Raw genomic sequence first — 18,911 nt, 5'->3', positions numbered from 1 at the left:
AAAAAGAACTCTGTGTCAGGAATCAGGCACAAAAATCAACTACACTTTTTCTTTTAATTACACTACAGAGTACCTGACATAGTTACTGATGTTTAGTAAGTACTCAAAAAATAACTGCTGTACATAAAGTGTTGGAACTCAGAAAAAAAGACAGAACTCCAGGTATACACAGAAAACAGATTTATTTGTGGTAGCCAGAAGTCTAAGATTAGAGATGACTGTCCTGGAAGAGGGTAGAAATAACAGCTCTGGGGACAGAAATACAGCAAGGTAAGGAGCCCTCAAAGGAGAGCAAGAAGTCCTAGATAAAAGATAGAGGAAAATACACAGAGCATAAGGCAGGGAAAACCAAAGTAGAAGAGAGTTTCTAAAGAAGAAATGTGTCGTGGGGGGGGGGGGGCACTAAGCAGGCTCTGTCAGGAAAGCATGTGACTCTTGATCTTGGGGTTGTGAGCTGGAGCCCATGTTGGGTGTGGAGATTATGTAAATAAGTAAAACTTTAAAAAGAAAAAAGAGGAAGAGGTGTGTCAAAAGTCAGAGGATGGTCAAGAAATGAATGGCGGAGACTTGGGCACAGGATTCAGCAATGGCCGGGCAGAGGCAGAAGCGCACTAAGATGAGTCAAGGGAACGAAGACAAGACAGCCAACAGGAAACTACTCTTCCAGGAAACACGGCTGTCGCAGGATGGCACGAGACGCCAACAGGTAGCTGGAGTCTGACAGCATCAAAGAGAGGACCCTGAGCCCCACGTGAAGGATGGGGCAGAGGAAGCAGAGAACAAGGTTAATTCTGATGCGAGGTCTTGGAATGACAGCAAACCCTGTTGTACGCGCCCTTCAGGCCTGCCCAGCCTGGCCTCACCTTCTCCACTTTCCTCCTGGCGGCCACAGTGCTCCTTCATGGCGTGGGCCCTGCTCCCATGCTGGCTCCTCTGCCTGGGAAACAACTTTTTTTCCCTCCCCTGATTAACATCTGTCCCTAACCCAGACCCCAAGTACAGGTCACATCTTCTCTGGACTTTGGACTGGATGAGGTCCTCCTGAACGCTTTTTTTTATAGCCTTTACAACAGCTGGAAATCATTTATTTACGCAGGGCGGGTTTTTTTTTGGTTTGGGTTTTGGGTATGGATTGAGGGCAGGGAGCTGTCACCACTGTCCTGCTTGCTCCTACCTCAGCGCCTGGCACCCAGCAGTCAAGCAGGACGTAGCTAGTTAGGGAACACGCGCTCGAGAATGGCACAAAGACTCAGAGGAAACAGAAAAGAACAGCACCTAGAACCCGGGGAAGGGAAGGAGACACCCACCTCTTCCTTCTCCCTCTTATCGCAAGAAGCAAAGAGTAAGTGTGAGTCAGACGGATTTACAAGCGCCACTTGGGAAGTGGGCAGCAGGCCCAAACAGGAGGCAGATTTACTCTGGAAAGTGAAGGTTCAGATGCCTCGGGGGAAGCCTGAGGCGAATTTGGGGAGGAAGGGAGGCTCCTTAGCAGGTCACATCTAAGTGGGGAAGAAGTCCACAAGTTTGCAGGCTTCTCTGCAGCCAACCGCTGGCAGCACTAACACGGGAAATAGGGCGCAGTTGGGATGGTCTAGCAATGGGGTCCGCAGACTAGAAATGACAGAAGGACGACAGGACAAGGGAATCGCTGACGGGACACGTTCAGAGTTCCCAGGTGCACAGAGAAGGAAATGAAACCAGGAGGAAATGAACAACTTGAGAGAAAGGGAAGAAGGACCAGGAAGTAGTTTCTGGATGGAACTGTTGTAATCGGAGCGTGTGAAATGAATTAGAACACAGAATCTTAAAACTACATGCAACATATTTTTCAAGATATCATAAGCTCTTGCCATCTACTGTAATCAGTCTCTTACTACAACAACAACAAATCTCAAAAACGGGCCCATCTCTTTCTGAAAAAGGTCAAGTTGCTATCTTTCCTGAAGTCTAACTAAAAAAAAAAAAAAAGCAAATGACTGAATAAAGGATATCCCTTTCCAGCTCCAACTTTTCCACAGTAGATACATGTTTATCCAGCAGTTCCAGATGAGCACAAGTTTAAAAAGCCTCCAAGCATGAGCCAAGGCAGAGTGCTAACGAACACACCTTAGGCACTGAGAGAATCTGCAATTATAGAAGCAGCTGAACCGGTGACAATAATGGCCACAGTTCCAAATTTAATGTGATCTAACCAAATTCCAGACGAGTCTCCCAAACTTCATTCTATTCAGAGAAATCACAAAATAATAAAATATATTTCGTTCTAAAATGAATGAGAAACGACACAAATTCTGTAGGCAATATATTGACCATTTAAATTCAAGCAGCAAACTTTATTGAAAAGCATGTTCATATATACTTTTGGTTGTTTTGATGACTTTGTATCATTTTATTAAGGGCTTTTATCAAAGGCTATCTTTTTTTTCTTTTTTTTTTTTTTTTATTTGACAGAGTGAGACACGGCGAGAGAGGGAACACAAGCAGACAGAGGGAGAGGGAAAAGCAGGCTCGGCTCCCGCTGAGCACAGACCCCGATGCGGGGCTCATCCCAGGACCCTGGGATCATGGCCCGACCCGAAGTCAGTCGCTTAACGACTGAGCCACCCAGGCGCCCCTTAAAGGCTATCATTTAAAAGAAGAGAAAGGGTCACCAGCAGCCCCCTTCCACATGCCCACCGTTCATGATGAGTGTGTTGGACACGTGTCTGCTTGCTCGGCACTCTCTTCTCCCAACTGATACCATTTTCCCTCCTGTTAATTCCAGGTTAGGTACCAATCTCACCAACTTGTACAAAAAGGCCTGGGCCAACCAATGAGAGCGCCGCCCTCCCCCGCGGAGAGGACGGGTTCAGGCACGTGATCAAGCCAGGCCAATAGGAACCCCTGGACTTGACAGGTATGTGAGTCAACACATTCTCCTTTTTTTCTTAAGATAGTTTGCAAATAAAGAAGTTCAGACAAATATAGTTATAAAGGATTACCGTAACACTGAATTTTGTCTTCCTTCTACTATTATCCTTCCCTTCTCTTCCCTTCACTTTTGTTTTCCCTCCCCACCCAATCCTTAGGATAATGGACTATGTAAATTAAGTATTAAGCTTTTTAGACATCACCATAAGGCAGAAAGCTAATCTAAGAGCTCGGAAGCCTAGTCCTGGGTAAATTAAGCTCTGATTCAATTTCTTGGTATTTAGATATTAAAGCTGAGTCTTGTTTCAGTGGCTTGACCAGAACACACCTAACAGACTTCAAATGCACCCCCTACCTGGACACACTCGACACTATATGTACACTGTGAAATGAATATCTCTAGTATCATTTTTTTGCATGAGGCCACATTGTTACATGTATGTGAAGGGAAATAACACCATGAAATTCTAGGACATTTCTAAGTACATTCCAAATCTCTTCCTTCCCGTTTTCCCCCACCTCGAGATCTGAACTGGTTTAAAAGAGGTAAAAGTTAAAAAAAAAAAAAAAAAAAAAGGAGGTAAAAGTGGAGTCCACATCTGCAAAATGGCCTTCCCAATAAAATCACGATTACCAGAATTAAACTGTGTACTTCAGCAATCCTTAATTTTTAAGGTGGTTATTACATGGAAAAATAATGACCAAACTCAGAACTTCCCAACTACTACTGTACTTTCAAATGAGTCACAGGTGTGCTCAAGGTTCTGCTGCCCTCAGGTCTGAGGGATGATGGCTATGCTAATTACCAGGACTAATGTGCTACTAATTGTATAGGATATTTTAAAAAGCTTGAGAAGCACTGAATAAATGACCAGAAGATTCCTGGAACTAAGACTTCTAGCAAGGTGGCTGGTTACCAAGGAAATTTGTATAAGGTCAAGGCGCATTCAATAAATGTTCAAACTTGGGGCGCCTGGGTGGCTCAGTGGGTTAAGCCGCTGCCTTCGGCTCGGGTTATGATCTTAGAGTCCTGGGATCGAGTCCCGCATCGGGCTCTCTGCTCAGCGGAGAGCCTGCTTCCCTCTCTCTCTCTCTCTGGCTGCCTCTCCGTCTACTTGTGATTTCTCTCTGTCAAATTAATAAATAAAATCTTTAAAAAAAAATAAATAAATAAATAAATAAAAAATAAATGTTCAAACTCATTGGTAGTAGCAAAAAAATTCAAGTTAAGGGGCACCTGGGTGGCTCAGTCATTAAGCATCTGCCTTCTGCTCAGGTCATGATCCCAGGGTTCCTGGGACTGAGCCCCACATTGGGCTCCCTGCTCAGTGGGAAGCCTGCTTCTCCCTCTCCCTCTGCTTGTGTTCCCTCTCTCACTGTGTCTCTCTCTGTCAAATAATAAATAAAATCTTTTAAAAATTTCAAGTCAAAATAAATAAAATGAACATTTTTCTTAAACGGTTTTACCCAGTCATGGTAAGGGAACACAAAATAGGTACACACCGCCAGGGGAACACACTGGAGGGCAGCGGCAGGCTATTGAGGCTTGGAATTGATTCCAATATATTAAGTGAAAAACACAGGCTATACAACTGTATATACTGAGATCACATAAACTGGCAAGCCAATGAAGACTGAATTCAGCCCTTGGGTATGCTCTGTTTGAAACCCAGTGCATTTATAAAAATTGTGGCCCACATAAGAATTGGGAGATTTCATATTAAATTTGTATTTCTAGATTTCCAGCTTCTCTTGAAGAACTAGAAGGTACAGTAACACCAAAGGGAATCCTCCCAGGGGCCATCCATGGACCATCTTCAGTGCCCAGGTCCCTAGCATATCCTCATGTCTCCCAGACAGAGAAGCTCACACCCAACCTGCTGAGAAATTTGAGCAGATTGACCCTTCCCAGTGTATGAACAGTCTTTATCACTGGATGGTGAAATTCTAGGTCCACTTTCTTCTTCCCTTATCTGTATTTTCAAAAGTTTCCTTCAATAAACACATATACGTGCTTATTGCTTTTGGAGTGAGAAAAAAAAAAACATGTTATTTTTTAAATTACCAAATCACAACTGCAATTTCACTTCATCTAATGAAACTGAAACAACTAAAGATAACAGATAATGACTGTGGTTTAAAAGTAATTGAACTAAGGAAATAATGTAAGGTTACAATTACGGCAGTATTTCCCTCCCTTTGATACTAATTAAAACACCAGCTTGGACAGACAATAGCAGCGTTTTACAAATTACATCTTCCTCAAAGTGAACAGCTTCTATAGATACTCAGGTCATAAAACACCCATTTTAAGGATTAATTCCCCTATATTCAAAGTTTCTTTCACCCAGAAACATAAACACACAATCTTTATCAGAAATCTGTTAATCAATTAACTTAATGCTTAAAAAGTTAAATAATTCCTGATCTTTGTTTTACATTGTTTGATTTGGTTTGACCACTATTAACAGCAGTTTTACGAGAACTCCAAAAAGCTTCTACCAGTCACCATACATCTCACCCCATCTCTGAAACCTCCCCCTCACAGAGTATCTTCATGCTAAAGAAAAACTACCAGGCTAGGTAGAAATGCCAATGTCTGCAGAGAAAGTAGAGGCAATTCAACATTTCTCTCTTGCTCTCCTACAAGGCTCTCCCACTCCCATGACATCCAGAATTATTATTATTATTTTTTTAGATTTTATTTATTTATTTTGACAGACAGAGATCACAAGTAGGCAGAGAGGCAGGCAGAGAGAGAGGAATGGAAGCAGGCTCCCTGCCAAGCAGAGAGCCCAATGCGGGGCTCAATCCCAGGACCCTGAGACCATGACCTGAGCCGAAGGCAGAGGCCTAACCCACTGAGCCACCGAGGCGCCCCCCAGAGTGATCTTTTTAAACAAAAGCAAATCACGGGACTCCCCTGCTTAAAAATTACTTTAGCTTCCTACTTCCACTGACTGAAGAAAATTCTAACCAGCCTGTCTCCTTTATTCCTTACCTGTCTTTCCAGTGCTCACCGAAGTAGGTGACAATCAGGTCCTCAAATACCCATTTACTCAACAGGCCAACAAGTAACCGCTCAGTGCCCGCCCTGCACCAGGCGCTGCTCTAGGTCCTGGGGATAAGCAGTGAGCGACACAGCCAGAACTCCCTGCCCTCCTGAAGCTTACCTTCTAGTAACCTCTCTACCACCTTCACTACCTCCTCAATTTCTGTAATCATTTAAAGAATTTTTTTTTAACAGGGATATTGCATTTATTTTTTTATTTTTATTTTTATTTAACAGTCCGTGAGAGAAGGAACATAAGCGGGGGAGTGGGAGACGGAGAAGCAGGGTTGTCCCTGAACAGGGAGCCTGATGTGGGGCTTGATCTCGGGCCCCTGAGATCATGACCTGAGCTGAAGGGAGGCGCTTCATGACTGAGTCACCCAGGGGCCCCTTATTTAAAGAATTTTAAAGCAATCATAATGACTGTGTTGAAGATATCTGGAAATAAGCAATACTACCCATAATAATTTCATTTTCATTTACTGACTTTGTTTAATAGTAATTATTTATTGTAAGCGAAGCAGAGATGAGAAACAGAAGAGGGGGACCTTTACTCAGTGGAACCCGGTACATACCAGGAATGGCACTGATTTGTCAATTTTTCAAGCTTTCTCTCATACTAGCTATAAAGCTCTACTAGCTTTTAGGTCAGCGACCAAAAGTTAGTATTTCAATTCTGCCAGAATGGAGCAGTCGAATTTAAATAATTCCAGACGCTGAAAGATAACTTGTTTTCAAAATCTATTATCTTAAGTTTGCAGCAGAAATGGATTTTTATAAAACCTTGAATCCCAAATGAACAGACTCTCATTAGAGATAACGTACAGGAATGGTGTGTGTGTGTTTATACAACGGCTTATAATACAAAACACTGCCCTTGTTAGAACAATGTAACTGCTCAGGAAATCGGCCTCAGAGAAAAGTAATTAGCCCTACACACACGCACGCACACTAAGACGAGACAAGTGCATCCCACAGCAACTTGATTCCAATGCTTTTATCTTAAGAATCAGTGTCCTCCTTGGGGCACCTGGGTGGCTCAACTGAGCGTCCCATTTTTGGTTTCAGCTCAGGACATGGTCTCAGCGTTCCTGAGATGGAGACCCACGTGGGGCTCCCCGCTTCAGCTCAGAGTCTTCTTGGGATTCTCTCTTCCTCTCCCTCTGCCCTCCCCCGCCCCTCTCAAATAAATAAAATCGTTAAGGAATCGGAGGCTGGTCGAAGCATGGCACCCAAAGCCACTCGGTGGCATTCATTTCCATGAGCAGTGTCCGTGGCTCGCACCACCAGTCACCAGGCGGACTTACAGGCAAGACACAAGGATGAGAAAGACCATCAAAGGCAGAGAAACCAGGCAAAATGCCCAGTCAAGCAAGAGGATCAAAAGCACTGCTCTCTTGCAGTAAGGAGAGGACTTTAATTTTCACCATCAAGGTTAAACAACAACTACTGACCAACCGCTAGACCTTGTTATTTGCACAGTCCTGTTCAGCTGAATCCAAAATTCTCCATCACACCCCTCAGTTCAACTCCTGGCTCTTCCACTCAACCAAGAATGAACGATACTCCCCCACAACCTTTGTGGAGCCCCAAACTATGCCAACAGTGAGAATGGGTTTTAGCTTCAAACTGAGCTGTGCAGTCCGACCTCAGCATAAGCTAACTCGGGCCAGAGAGCTTAAGCCCAAACAATTTCACCTGTGCTCTCTCTGGGCCCTAAGCTTGTAAGATAAGCGGCCGGATTATTCATTCTACTAGAAACAGGTCAAAAGAGCACTGATGAATTCAAATAGATTAACCTGTTTTAAACTCACCTTGTTAGAGGGCAACAAAATGTTAATGATATTCTACCATTACATTTATTAATAGAAGGTGTTTTTTTTTTTTTCTTCTAACAATCTCCCAGTGGATCTGTGACATCTCTCTCCAGTGAGGGCTTCACATTCCTGCAGCAAACTTCCACAAGCTGCTTCAAATCTCAAAACTGGCCAGTGTGGGAATGTTTGAGCAGACTTCCAGCTGTCTCCCTGATCATACATCCACATGGAGTTCTTTCCAAGGGAAGGCCACGCATTACACATTACAAGTGAACCGTCTTTTCAAATTCCACTCGTCTTCTCTGGGACTCCAACCCTGCTTTTCATCGGGGGCACTGAAGGAAAACCACCTCACTGGAAAGGCTAACGAGCTGCTCTGAGAGATGAATGTTAGACAGTAGACAAGGCCTATTTGTGAGCTAACTTACACTACTCACTTCTCAATGAGAGGGACTCAAATCTATAAATTAACATACATCAGGGAACCTCTAGGTTATGCCAAAACTGAAATCAGAAATGTAAAAATACCCTAAGGCCTATAAATTGTGTCCAGGGAATGGGTGGTCCAGTGTTGTGGCTGAAAGTTTGGCCTCTGAAGTTACACAGGGTAGCCACTTGCTGGCTCTTGGAAGTTCCTTCACCGCTGGTACCTCAGTTTCCAAGGCATATTCATCTAAAAAAGGACAATTCGGGGCACCTGGGTGGCTCAGTCAGTTAAGCGTCTGCCTTTGGCTCAGGTCACGATCCCAGAGTCCTGGCATCAAGCCAGCATCAGGCGCCCGGGAAGCCTGCTTCTCCCTCTCCCACTCCCCATGCTTGCGTTCTCTCTCTCATTGCCTCTCTGTCAAATAAATTAAAAAAAAAAAAAAAAAATGATGTAAAGGGACTCGCTAAATGTTAGCTATCACTATTACTGGTGTACGGATTTTCTGAGTTTCCAGATCACATTCCTGAACGCGTCACATTCCCATTCCTTTCTTCTTCCTAAGAATAATTGTAATTCACTAGTTTGTCACTGGTTAAGTCATTCCAAAAAAAAAAAGAAAACAGAACTCTCAACCAGGACGATAGAGATATGAACTGCTACAACCCATCTAAATGGCAGTATGTATCACAAATCTCAAACGTATCATGTACTGTACCTTGATCCTACAAATCCACTTCTAGAAACTCATCCTACAGAAAAATCATTTCACAAGCATACACGGAGGTGTATATAGGAGAAGAGTCACTGCAGAGTTGTAACAGTGAGGGGGAAAAGGAAACAAACTAATGTCTGACAAAAATGTTAATGGTTAAATTATCACACACATATAAAATGGAATCTTATTCATTTATTAAACTATTATAACTGACAATATAGATATGGATTCATTGTAACATGTGAGGCCAAAACCAAAAAGTTACAAAATGATCATGTATAGCAGAGCTCATACTTGTTACCAAAAATGGTAAATAAAAAGCCACATGCACAGAAAAAAAAAAGAGAGAGAGAAGTTTGGACAGGTATGTACTGAGGTAGTGGATTTATGAGAATTGTATAGTTTTTTACTTTTCTGTATCTCAACTTTTCCACCATGAAGATGCAATTCTTTCTTTATTTTTTTAATATCTTATTTATTTGAGAGAGAGACAGAGATAGTGGGAGAGAACACAAGAAGGCAGGAGAAGGAGAAGCAGGCTCCCCACTGGGCAGGGAACCCCAGATGGGACTGGATCCCAGGACCCTGAGATCATGACCTGACCCAAGGCAGACGCTTAACTGACTGAGCCACCCAGGAGCCCGCAAATGCAATTCTTTAAAATACAACGGATATGAACTGATAAATAGTTTGGTTCTGAAATACATAATTAAGCTAAAAGTAATGACAAGATTATTTTTATTTAGGAAAAAACCTCATATTTACATAATACTTGATGATCTATTAGATACTTTTAATTTTTTATTAACATATAATGTATTATTTGTTTTAGGGATACAGTTCTGTGAATCATCAGTCTTACACAATTCACAGCACTCACCATAGCACATACCCTCCCCGAGGTCCATCACCCAGCCACGCCAATGCCTCCCACCCCCCTCCACTCCAGCAACCCTTAAGTTTGGTTTTTTTTTTTCTTTTTTTTCTTCAGATTTTATTTGTTCATTTGTCAGAGAGAAAGCGCACAAGCAGGAGAAGTGGCAGGCAGAGGGAGAAGCAGGCTCCCCACTGACCAAGACCCTGGGATCATGACCTGAGCCAAAGGCAGACACCCAATGGACTGAGCCACCCATGCATCCCTGTGTCCTGACTATTAGATACTTTCAATAGTTACCCAATTAAAAGTTAGACATATTAAGTATCAAGACATTAGGGTGCCTGGGTGGCTCAGTGGGTTAAGGCCTCTGCCTTGGGCTCGGGTCATGATCCCAGCATCCTGCGATGGAGCCCCACATCAGGCTCTCTGCTCAGCGGGGAGCCTGCTTCTTCCTCTCTCTGCCTGCCTCTCTGCCTGCCTCCCTGCCTCCCTCCCTGTGATCTCTCTCTCTGTCAAATAAATAAATAAAATCTAAAAAAAAAAAAAAAAAGTATCAAGACATTAGCAAGAGACTTCAAGTGATGGATTTCTACCATCAAGTGCAGCAGTACAAGAATTAAATGGGTTAGTTTTGGAATTTTATGTATTTTTATATAACTCAATTCCTTATCATCCTAATTACCACTTATTAAATGAACATATCTCAAGAACTTATGTAAGCACTCTGAAGTATTTAAACTTAACCTACTTAGTATTATTCCCATTCAGCTGAAAAGACTGAGACCCTGAAATGTTAGACTAGATCAGTCACAGACTATGGGGTCAAACCCAGTATCCTCTAGAAATTTTACTCCCAACTGTTCAGCACCCTCAACTATGTAACAGAAACTGTTATTTACGGGGCCCTTCACTGGATTCTGAAAGAAAGGAATGAAGGCCATATTTTATTAGGAGGAAAAATGAAACTGGAAAACATGACAATTTTCCGCATTTTTTGTAAACCAATTTTTACAGCATTATTTGGGCTTACCATAGCTTAAAAAATGGTATTTTGAAAATAGCGATAACACAGTAATTTACCATTACACTGTGACTTAAATTTACATTTTGAGTCTCTAAGCAGTATTTTTTTTTTAAAGATGCATGTACTTTTTTTTTTTTTTTAAAGATTTATTTATTTATTTGACAGAGAGAGATCACAAGCAGGCAGAGAGGCAGGCAGGCAGAGAGAGAAGGAAGCAGGCTCCCGGCTGAGCAGAGAGCCTGATGCGGGGCTCGATCCCAGGACCCTAGGATCATGACCTGAGCCAAAAGCAGCGGCTTAATCCACTGAGCCACCCAGGCGCCCCTCTAAGCAGTATTTTGAGAGGAGCCTTCTCTCCAGCTTAATTGCCTTGAGCAAGCTATGCTTGGGAAAGATTCTCTCTTTTCAAAGCCAACCAAACTTACAGAAATGACTGGGCATAGTGTATGCAGCTCCTAATTTATAAAATTACTGACTAAGTAATAAGATTAATTTTACAAGAAATGGTTTTAAAATGTGGCCTCATTGCCATGTTATTCACTCATAAATATTTAATGGAGTTCCTCCAGGCACTCTTCTAGCACTGGAGATAGAATGATGACTCAAAATCCCTACTCTTCTTAAACCTTTATTTTATGTGCATTATGTACCTGAAGGTTGTAGTCCGTTTTTTATTAGCAGCCTAAGGTATAAAACTTAGTCTGTTATTTAAAATATCTGCCATCCACTTCAGGAGATGATCTTAGGAGATGCTTAGCAAGAGGGAAGCAGAGCATCAACTGTTCGCCAACTTTACTATCTCAGGAGAACCTGGAGAAGTTGTTTAAAAAAAACCGGTTCCAGGGTGCCTGGGTGGCTCAGCTGGTTAAGCAACTGCTTTTGGCTGAGGTCCTGGTCTGGGAGTCCTGGGGTTGAGTCCCGCATCAGGCTCCCAGCTCTGCAAGGAGTCTGCTTCTCCCTCTGACCTTTTCCCGTCCATCTCATGCTCTCTCTCTCTAGTAAATAAATCAAATCTTAAAAAAAAAAAAAAAAACCCACAACTATTCCAGGGCCCCACCTCCAGGAGTCTGATTCTGAGGTTAGGAATGACCAAAAAACCCTCTATTTTTAACAAGAACTTCACTTCATGCTGATCTAAGTGATCTGAGGTCCAGACTTTGAGAAACCCACCAGTAAGTGGAGCCCTTCAGAAGAAAAACGATCATTCAGAAGAGAATAGCTCCAGGGCAGTGGAACTTGAACTGAGTAACATAAACCCAACCCTCATGTAATTAGTTCTGTATAATTCACAAATCCAGCAAATTAAAAAGATGAGTAAGAATGGAGCCATTTACCAGCACCTCCTTCTTAATGTCTAATGGGAGATTTGAATTTGCTTCCATCTAGGCATTTGATGAAAAGATGAATTTAAGTCCTACCAACAGAAGAAATAAACATTAAGAAAAAGGAAATTTCTAGTCAACTGCAAAAAAAAAAAAAAAATGCTAAGCGGGACAAACATTTCACGGAACTAACTTGCTACCACTCATTTTATGCCCTATTTCACAATGCTTAGTATCTGAACAATCCACAGGGTTCCAAAGTACATCAAAAATTTGTTCATTTCCTCTCCTACTCAGGCAGAATAATAATAATAGAGTATTGTGAAGGTGCGACGGGGCCTCAGCAATTTCAACAGATACATTCTTAGATAAAGAAATGCCATTAAAAAAAAAAAACTATCAGAAATGTTCCTTAGTGGAACTACTTAAGTTAGTTTTAAATAGTTTTAACGTGTCCCTCATTTACAATTTAGATTACTTAAAAGATCCTGGGTTCTTTACCAACCTCCTACTGAAAAAAAATTCCCTTCCATACTACAAATATGTGCATTTTTAGTTATAATAAGCAAATACCCATCAGTACAACATAACTGTGTCACGTAAACTAGAAAAATAATTTTAAAGAAAAACACAGCATTTTGATCTGAGAGAGAGAAAAATCCTAACCTTGGGGGAGGGTTTTAAGTTTCTGCACCTTAAATCATCTAAAAATAAAGGTACCCAAACAAATACATTCCTCCCATTTTAGAGGTTAAGAGTAGCACTTCACAAGTCATCTGGTCTGCTGGGTCCTGGCTCTAGTTCCTAACCTCAGATCCTGTCCACTACCTAATCCATGAGATCTCTGATCATCCGTTCAAAGGGATTAGTAACATTGCCTCTCGTTAACGGAATGGAGGCTGTTCCCGATGCATCTGTTTGTATGGTATTCGTTTTTTTTAATCTGTTCTTTTTACTGTACTTGCTTTTATTATTTGTACGTTTGATCCCAGAGACAGCAAGAGCAGGACGCCAGGAGATAAGCACAAAGAAACGCATCTGTCCGGAGTGCGCATGTATTTAAAATTTCAGGCCGGTGCTGCCTTCAGAATAGCACTGATGATGGCAAAGTTCTAAAGGAAACTTTCATATTAACAGGCTACCAAAAATCTCCATAGCCTCCCACTCAACAGAAAAAAGACGCCAATTTATTTCTTCAAAAGCAAAGCCTTCTTTAGTCTGAATCACAACAAAAGATGCCCACAGGAAATGTTATCTGCGAAGTTGTTTTCTGATCCCACGGCCAACAGAAGTAAAGGAAGGTGCGACCCATTCCTCGTCGGTTTCCTTTTCCTGGGGATTCTGATGATTGCCATTTCCTCGTCCAGCAAGCAGAGCCCGCAATTGTGCCCTGGGTCCACACCGCAAGACCGCGTCCGTGCGTAAAGGGAAGGAGCCGCGGCGGACCCCGGGGACGCGCTCCCACCGAAAGCAGAGCCGCTTTCTGCTAAATGCCATCAGAGTCCGCCCCGGCCGGACGACTCAGGGCCCAGCGGCATTGGCTGCCCTTCACTGACAGCGATTTTGCAGGCACGCGACAGAGAGAAAGAGAAGAGCCGGGGACTCGAGGCCCGAGGGAGAGGCGGGCGGCGCGATGCCGCTCCCCGCGAGCTCCGGGTCCCCGAGAGGCTGGCGGGGAGGCGAGGCTTGGCCAGCCCGCCACGCTCAGGCGGCCGAGGGCAGCGAGGTCAGCCCTGGAAGGGCCGACCGCCCCCACGCCCCCTGGGGAAGGAGGCGACCGCGCTCGGCCGGCCGGGGCTGCGGACGCCCATTCAGCCCGACGCCCGTCCACGGCCGCCACCCCCTCGGCCCGCCGCGGCGTCCCGGCCTCCCCGCGCCGGCCAGCCGGCCGCCCCGCCGCCACCCCCGGGAGGATGGGGAAGGACGAGGCGCAGGGGCCGCGGGGGCCGCGCCTCCGGGGCGCGCGGCAAAGGCTGAAGGGCGGCCCGCGGGACTCGCGCCGGCCCGAGGGACGGGCGCCCCGGGCGGCCATCGCGCCGACCCCCGCGCCGACCCGCGCCCCCGCCGCTTCCCCGTCCAGGCCGCCGCGGTCCAGCCCGCTCCTCACCTCATCTCCAGGCGGGTCCGCGCTGCAGCCCCAGGGACAAATCAGTGCAGCTGACTCGCCGCGGGGAGGGACGCAGGAGCCGCAGCCCCGCACACCATCCCCGCCCGCCTGCCCGCCGGCCCGTGCGTCCCGGAGCCCGCTCGGGATTCTCCCTCGCGAGCCGCCGTACTACGGAGCAACCAAGCTGCGCTCCCTCCCCTCTCCTCCGCTCTTCTCTACCTCCTTCGCTCCCTCCCTCGCTCCCTCGCTCCCACCTATCTCCTCATCTCCCTCCGCAGCCTCTCCCGCCCTCCTCCACCCCTCCATCTCCGCCCACTGATGGGTGGGAACGAACAGTCGGCCAATCGGGAGAAGAGGCCCGCACCTCCTCACCGCCCCTTACCGCTATGCCCGCCCACCGCAGGAGAGAGGGAGGGGGCAATTAAAAAAGATGGAAGAGGACGGAGTGACAGCCAAAGTAGCCAATCAGCAAGCGCAAAGGGTGTGGGCGGGGAGGACGGCCTTGTCTCCCCGCCCCCTTCCCAGAAGGCGTAACCAAAAGCTTCTGGTCTGGGATTTCCCTGACGGAGCTTATGGAGATTTTGTTTCACGATTTTGGTCCATCTACCCGTTGTCGCGCGAGGCACTGGGTAGGAGGCACTCAACTAAATTAGTCACGAAAGGTCTTAAAGGATAGAACAAGGTAGAGGCGAAAAAAAGGCGGTCACAGTCCAGACTAGGCGGTAGGGCAAACGGTCGGAACGAGGAAGGGTGTGGTCTTTAACAGAAATTTACATAAAACGGAATCTATCCGGGAGACTACAATTTCGCCCATTTACTGGTAGCCCCTGGCTCCACCCTTCTCCACCTGGCGGAGCATTCCGGGAGATGTAGTTCCGAGTTCGGTTGCTATGGCGTTCTCCACAGCCTCCGGTCCAGGAGTGACGAGCTACCTGGCCAATGGGAGCAGCGCCTGGGCAAGCGGGGGCGGGCCCTCTGCAAAAGGACTCCAAGGTGGCGGTGGCGAAGACGCAGGCCGTTGGGGCAGCTCAGAGGCAGGTGAGCCCCCGGACCCGGGTTCTGTGTCTTGGGAAGCGGGGCTTTGTGCTTTGGACGCCTCGCGGAACCGTGCAGCCGTGGGGTGCATGGTGGTTGGCGTTGCACCCCAGCGCCAGACCGCGTCGGACCCAGGCCTAGCTTAGCTGAGGCCGCTGAGGGGCGGGAAAGACTTGACTGACGATTTCCTGATCCTTGCGGGTTTGGATGGTAGGTTTTATCTCAGTTTGCATCTCCCTCTGCATTTATAGAAGCAAAAATCGAAGCTCCCTTCCACTGACCTCCCAGGTTGGATTCCTACCCCCACCCCCACCCCAGCTTTCTTTTTGTGCTAGAATTTGAGTTTCTTTTTCTTTTTCTCGTACTCCTCTGCCACCGCTTTTTCCTCCTTCGCTTTCCTTTATCGGTGAACCATACACAAAGCAAGGGTAGTCCCATTTACGTGATTATACGGTCGGGTTTGCCCACTTAAGAGAAACAGCGAAAAACTCCGGAGATAACGGCTCAGAATCATGTTGAGGTCAGATGTTGAATTGGTAGGTCTGGGCGGGGCCCGAGACTCTGCATTTCTCACCAGCTCCCCGGAGCGGCTCGTCCTCTTTCTGAGTAACCGGGTGTTCTGTCTGCATCAGCTCTGCTCAATGCAGGTGTAATGCGAGGCACTTTCGTTTAAGCCAGTACATCCAATATTTATCATTTCAACCCATCATCAGTTACCTTAAAATTGAAATATTATAAATTCTTGTATTTATTGATTTTTTTTTTTAAGTAAGCTCTACGTCCAATGAGGAACTTGAACACACAACCCCGAGATCAAGAGCAGCCGGCTTTAGATGGCATGAGCCAGCCAGGCGCCCCAATTCCTTTTTTTTTTCCTTAGCGTCTTCGAAATCGAATGTGGGTTTTACCTTGACAAAAGGCCTCAGTTCTAAATACACAGAGTTCACAGGTTCCTTAGCCACCTGTGGACTAGTGGCCCTTGTTTTTGGACGGCGCAGGTCCAGATGATTGAGGTGCCCTGTGCAAGAAACTAAAAGGTGCGAAAGCTCAGAGGGTTGGTTGCATGTGACCAAACCCTTTGCTGCTCTGTGAGATGGGCCTGGGCACTACTTTAGAGAGGTTCTCTGCCCAGTTTGCAGAAATAAGAGCAAAAATAGCCAACCAGCACTTACTGAGCGGTGATTTTTGTGCCGGGTGTTGTACCGAGTGCTTTGCTTGTGTTTCATCTTTACAACCCTTGGAGGTAACTATTATATTTTGGAGATACGGAATCGAAGGCCTACAAGGTTAAAATTGAGTAGCTTAAAGCCATACAGCAATAAGTAGGATAGCCAGGATTCAGACTTGGGTCAATTTTGACTTCTAAATCCTGTCAACCGCTATAGTGTATGATTGTTATTTTTTAATCAGTAATTTCACTTCATTGATGCCTCTGGTCCAGTTTATGGCAGATGAAACGTTGAGAGGTGAAACAGCAGGTTTCCTCATAAAAGGTCAATTTGCCTATCAGTTGGAGTGACATATTTTGGTAGTATTATAAATATTTCATGCTGTATATATTTTTAAGTAAGCTTCAGCCCTACATAGGGCGTGATCAAGAGTTGCATGCTGTAGGGGCACCTGGGGAGCTCAGTTGGTTGAGTGTCTGACTTTTCATCTTGGCTCGGGTTGTGGTCTTGGAGTGGTGGGATGGAGCCCCGCGTTGGGCTCTGCTCTCAGCACAGAGTCGGCTTGTGCCTCTCCCCACTGCTTGTGCTCTCTGTCTAACTCTAAAATAAATAAAGTCTTCACCAAAAAATTGCATGCTCTACCAACTGAGCCATCTTCATGCTGTATTATAAATCTTTCTTTAAAAAAAAAATTCTTTTTTGGAGGTGCCTGGGTGGCTCAGCAGGTTAAAGCCTCTGCCTTCGGCTCGGGTCATGGTCCCAGGGTCCTGGGATCGAGCCCCGCATTGGGCTCTCTGCTCGGCAGGGAGCCTGCTTCCTCCTCTCTTTCTGTCTGCCTCTCTGCCTACTTGTGATCTCTGTCAAATAAATAAATAATATCTTTAAAAAATAAAAAATTTTAAAATTTTTTAAAAATTCTTTTTTTAGGGACACCTGGGTGGCTCAGTTGGTTGGACGACTGCTTTCGGCTCAGGTCATGATCCTGGAGTCCCGGGATCGAGTCCCGCATCAGGCTCTCAGCTCCATGGGGAGTCTGCTTCTCCCTCTGACCTTCTCCTCGTTCATGCTTTCTCTCACTATCTCTCTCTCAAGTAAATAAATAAAATCTTTAAAAAAAAAAAAAATTCTTTTTTTAATTTATTTGAGAGAGAGAGAGCAAGCACGTAGGGAGAAGCAGAGGGAGAGGGACAAGCAGACTTTGCACTGAGCTCGAAGCCGGACTCGGCTCCATCTCACAACCCCAAGACCATGGCATGTGCTGAAACCAAGAGTTGGAGGCTTAATTAACTGAGTCACCCAGGTGCCCCTCCATGCTATATTATAAGTAATAAAAAAATTACTTCCCCAGTACTATATCCAGGCCAGTAATGTGTCTTGATTCATTTGTGTACCTCCCTGAAGAAAGAGGAATGAGAAAGCTTAGAAATTCTTAAAATATTTCACTGTGCAGTCATAGAGTTTTTTTTATTTTGTTTGTGGTTGCATCTTTTTTTTTTTAGTTATTCTTAAAAGTACTGTTTGCTTCTCTGAACTTTACATTGAATGTTTCAAAAATGACATTATGGTTTTTCTAGACCCACCAAACAGTACTATGCTGAGCTAAGGTGAGTTTTATGATTAGAAGAGAAAAATAGACATGTCTACACATGCTAAAATATGATATTTTACGAAATATTTTTCCTGTTTTTACATATTGTAGGAAATACACATCTTTTTTTTTTTTTTTTAAAGATTTTATTTATTTATTTGTCAGAGAGAGAGTGAGCGAGAGCGAGCATAGGCAGACAGAGTGGAAGGCAGAGTCAGAGGGAGAAGCAGGCTCCCTGTGGAGCAAGGAGCCCGATGTGGGACTCGATCCCAGGACGCTGGGATCATGACCTGAGCCGAAGGCAGCTGCTTAACCAACTGAGCCACCCAGGCGTCCCATACACACATCTTCTGAATTATTTTCTCTTCATTGTGGATTTACTAGTAAATATTTAATCAAAATTAAAATTCCTTTTTTGCTTCTGAAGCAAGAAATGGTTTCTTAAAGGCCCTATAGTGGATGGGAAAATTAAATAAGCATTTACAAACTACAGTCATTTTAGTTAAAAAATGATTGTTTACATCAATTGGAGAGAAGGGAGAGTGTGGTAGAGATTTAGGAAGGATTCCTCAATGGCTTATTTCCCTCATCACCACCTGCATTGTCCTGGTGTCACATCATTAAGGTAGCATAAAGGAGAAAAGGTCATAATCACATCATACCATTGCCATAATCAGAAGAGGCTGTACCTGTAATATGATCATGCTATCCCCCATCTTCTTCAGCTGCTGCTTGAATCCTGTTTATGAAGCCACTGTAAATGTTTATTCAGCCTCTGTTTAAATACTTCTAGTGATAGAAAGCATGCAACTTAATGAATTTTCCAAAGATTGAAGTTAGATACTTAAAATGTGAACATAGAAAGTTC

The 18,911-nt window shown here is 44.8% G+C and overlaps 2 protein-coding genes across 10 annotated transcripts in view; one reads left to right on the top strand and one right to left on the bottom strand.

The window, feature by feature from the left end:
* The window catches only part of ITSN1 (intersectin 1), a 221,146-nt gene extending 206,604 nt beyond the window's left edge, over positions 1–14,542 (bottom strand). For 2 of the 4 annotated variants that reach the window (XM_059392298.1, XM_059392299.1), the window contains exon 1: positions 14,252–14,541. The gene's annotated coding sequence lies outside the window, so the exon portion shown is untranslated. Of the gene's footprint in view, positions 1–14,251 lie in introns of all 4 variants that reach the window. The other 2 variants (XM_059392297.1, XM_059392300.1) reach the window with 2 other exon arrangements.
* Positions 14,543–14,883: 341 nt separating this feature from the next.
* Positions 14,884–18,911, top strand: part of CRYZL1 (crystallin zeta like 1) — a 40,633-nt gene continuing 36,605 nt past the window's right edge. The window contains exon 1 of one of the 6 annotated variants that reach the window (XM_059392295.1): positions 14,884–15,285. In XM_059392295.1, coding sequence (XP_059248278.1) covers positions 15,142–15,285 — 144 coding nt within the window. In that variant the 5' untranslated portion in view covers positions 14,884–15,141. The other 5 variants (XM_059392292.1, XM_059392290.1, XM_059392294.1 and 2 more) reach the window with 5 other exon arrangements.

This window comes from Mustela nigripes, chromosome 2 (assembly GCF_022355385.1).
Source record: "Mustela nigripes isolate SB6536 chromosome 2, MUSNIG.SB6536, whole genome shotgun sequence".
NCBI classification, from domain to species: Eukaryota; Metazoa; Chordata; class Mammalia; order Carnivora; family Mustelidae; genus Mustela; species Mustela nigripes.
Note: the sequence above shows the minus strand (reverse complement) of the source record. Positions and strands in the feature narration are given on the sequence as shown.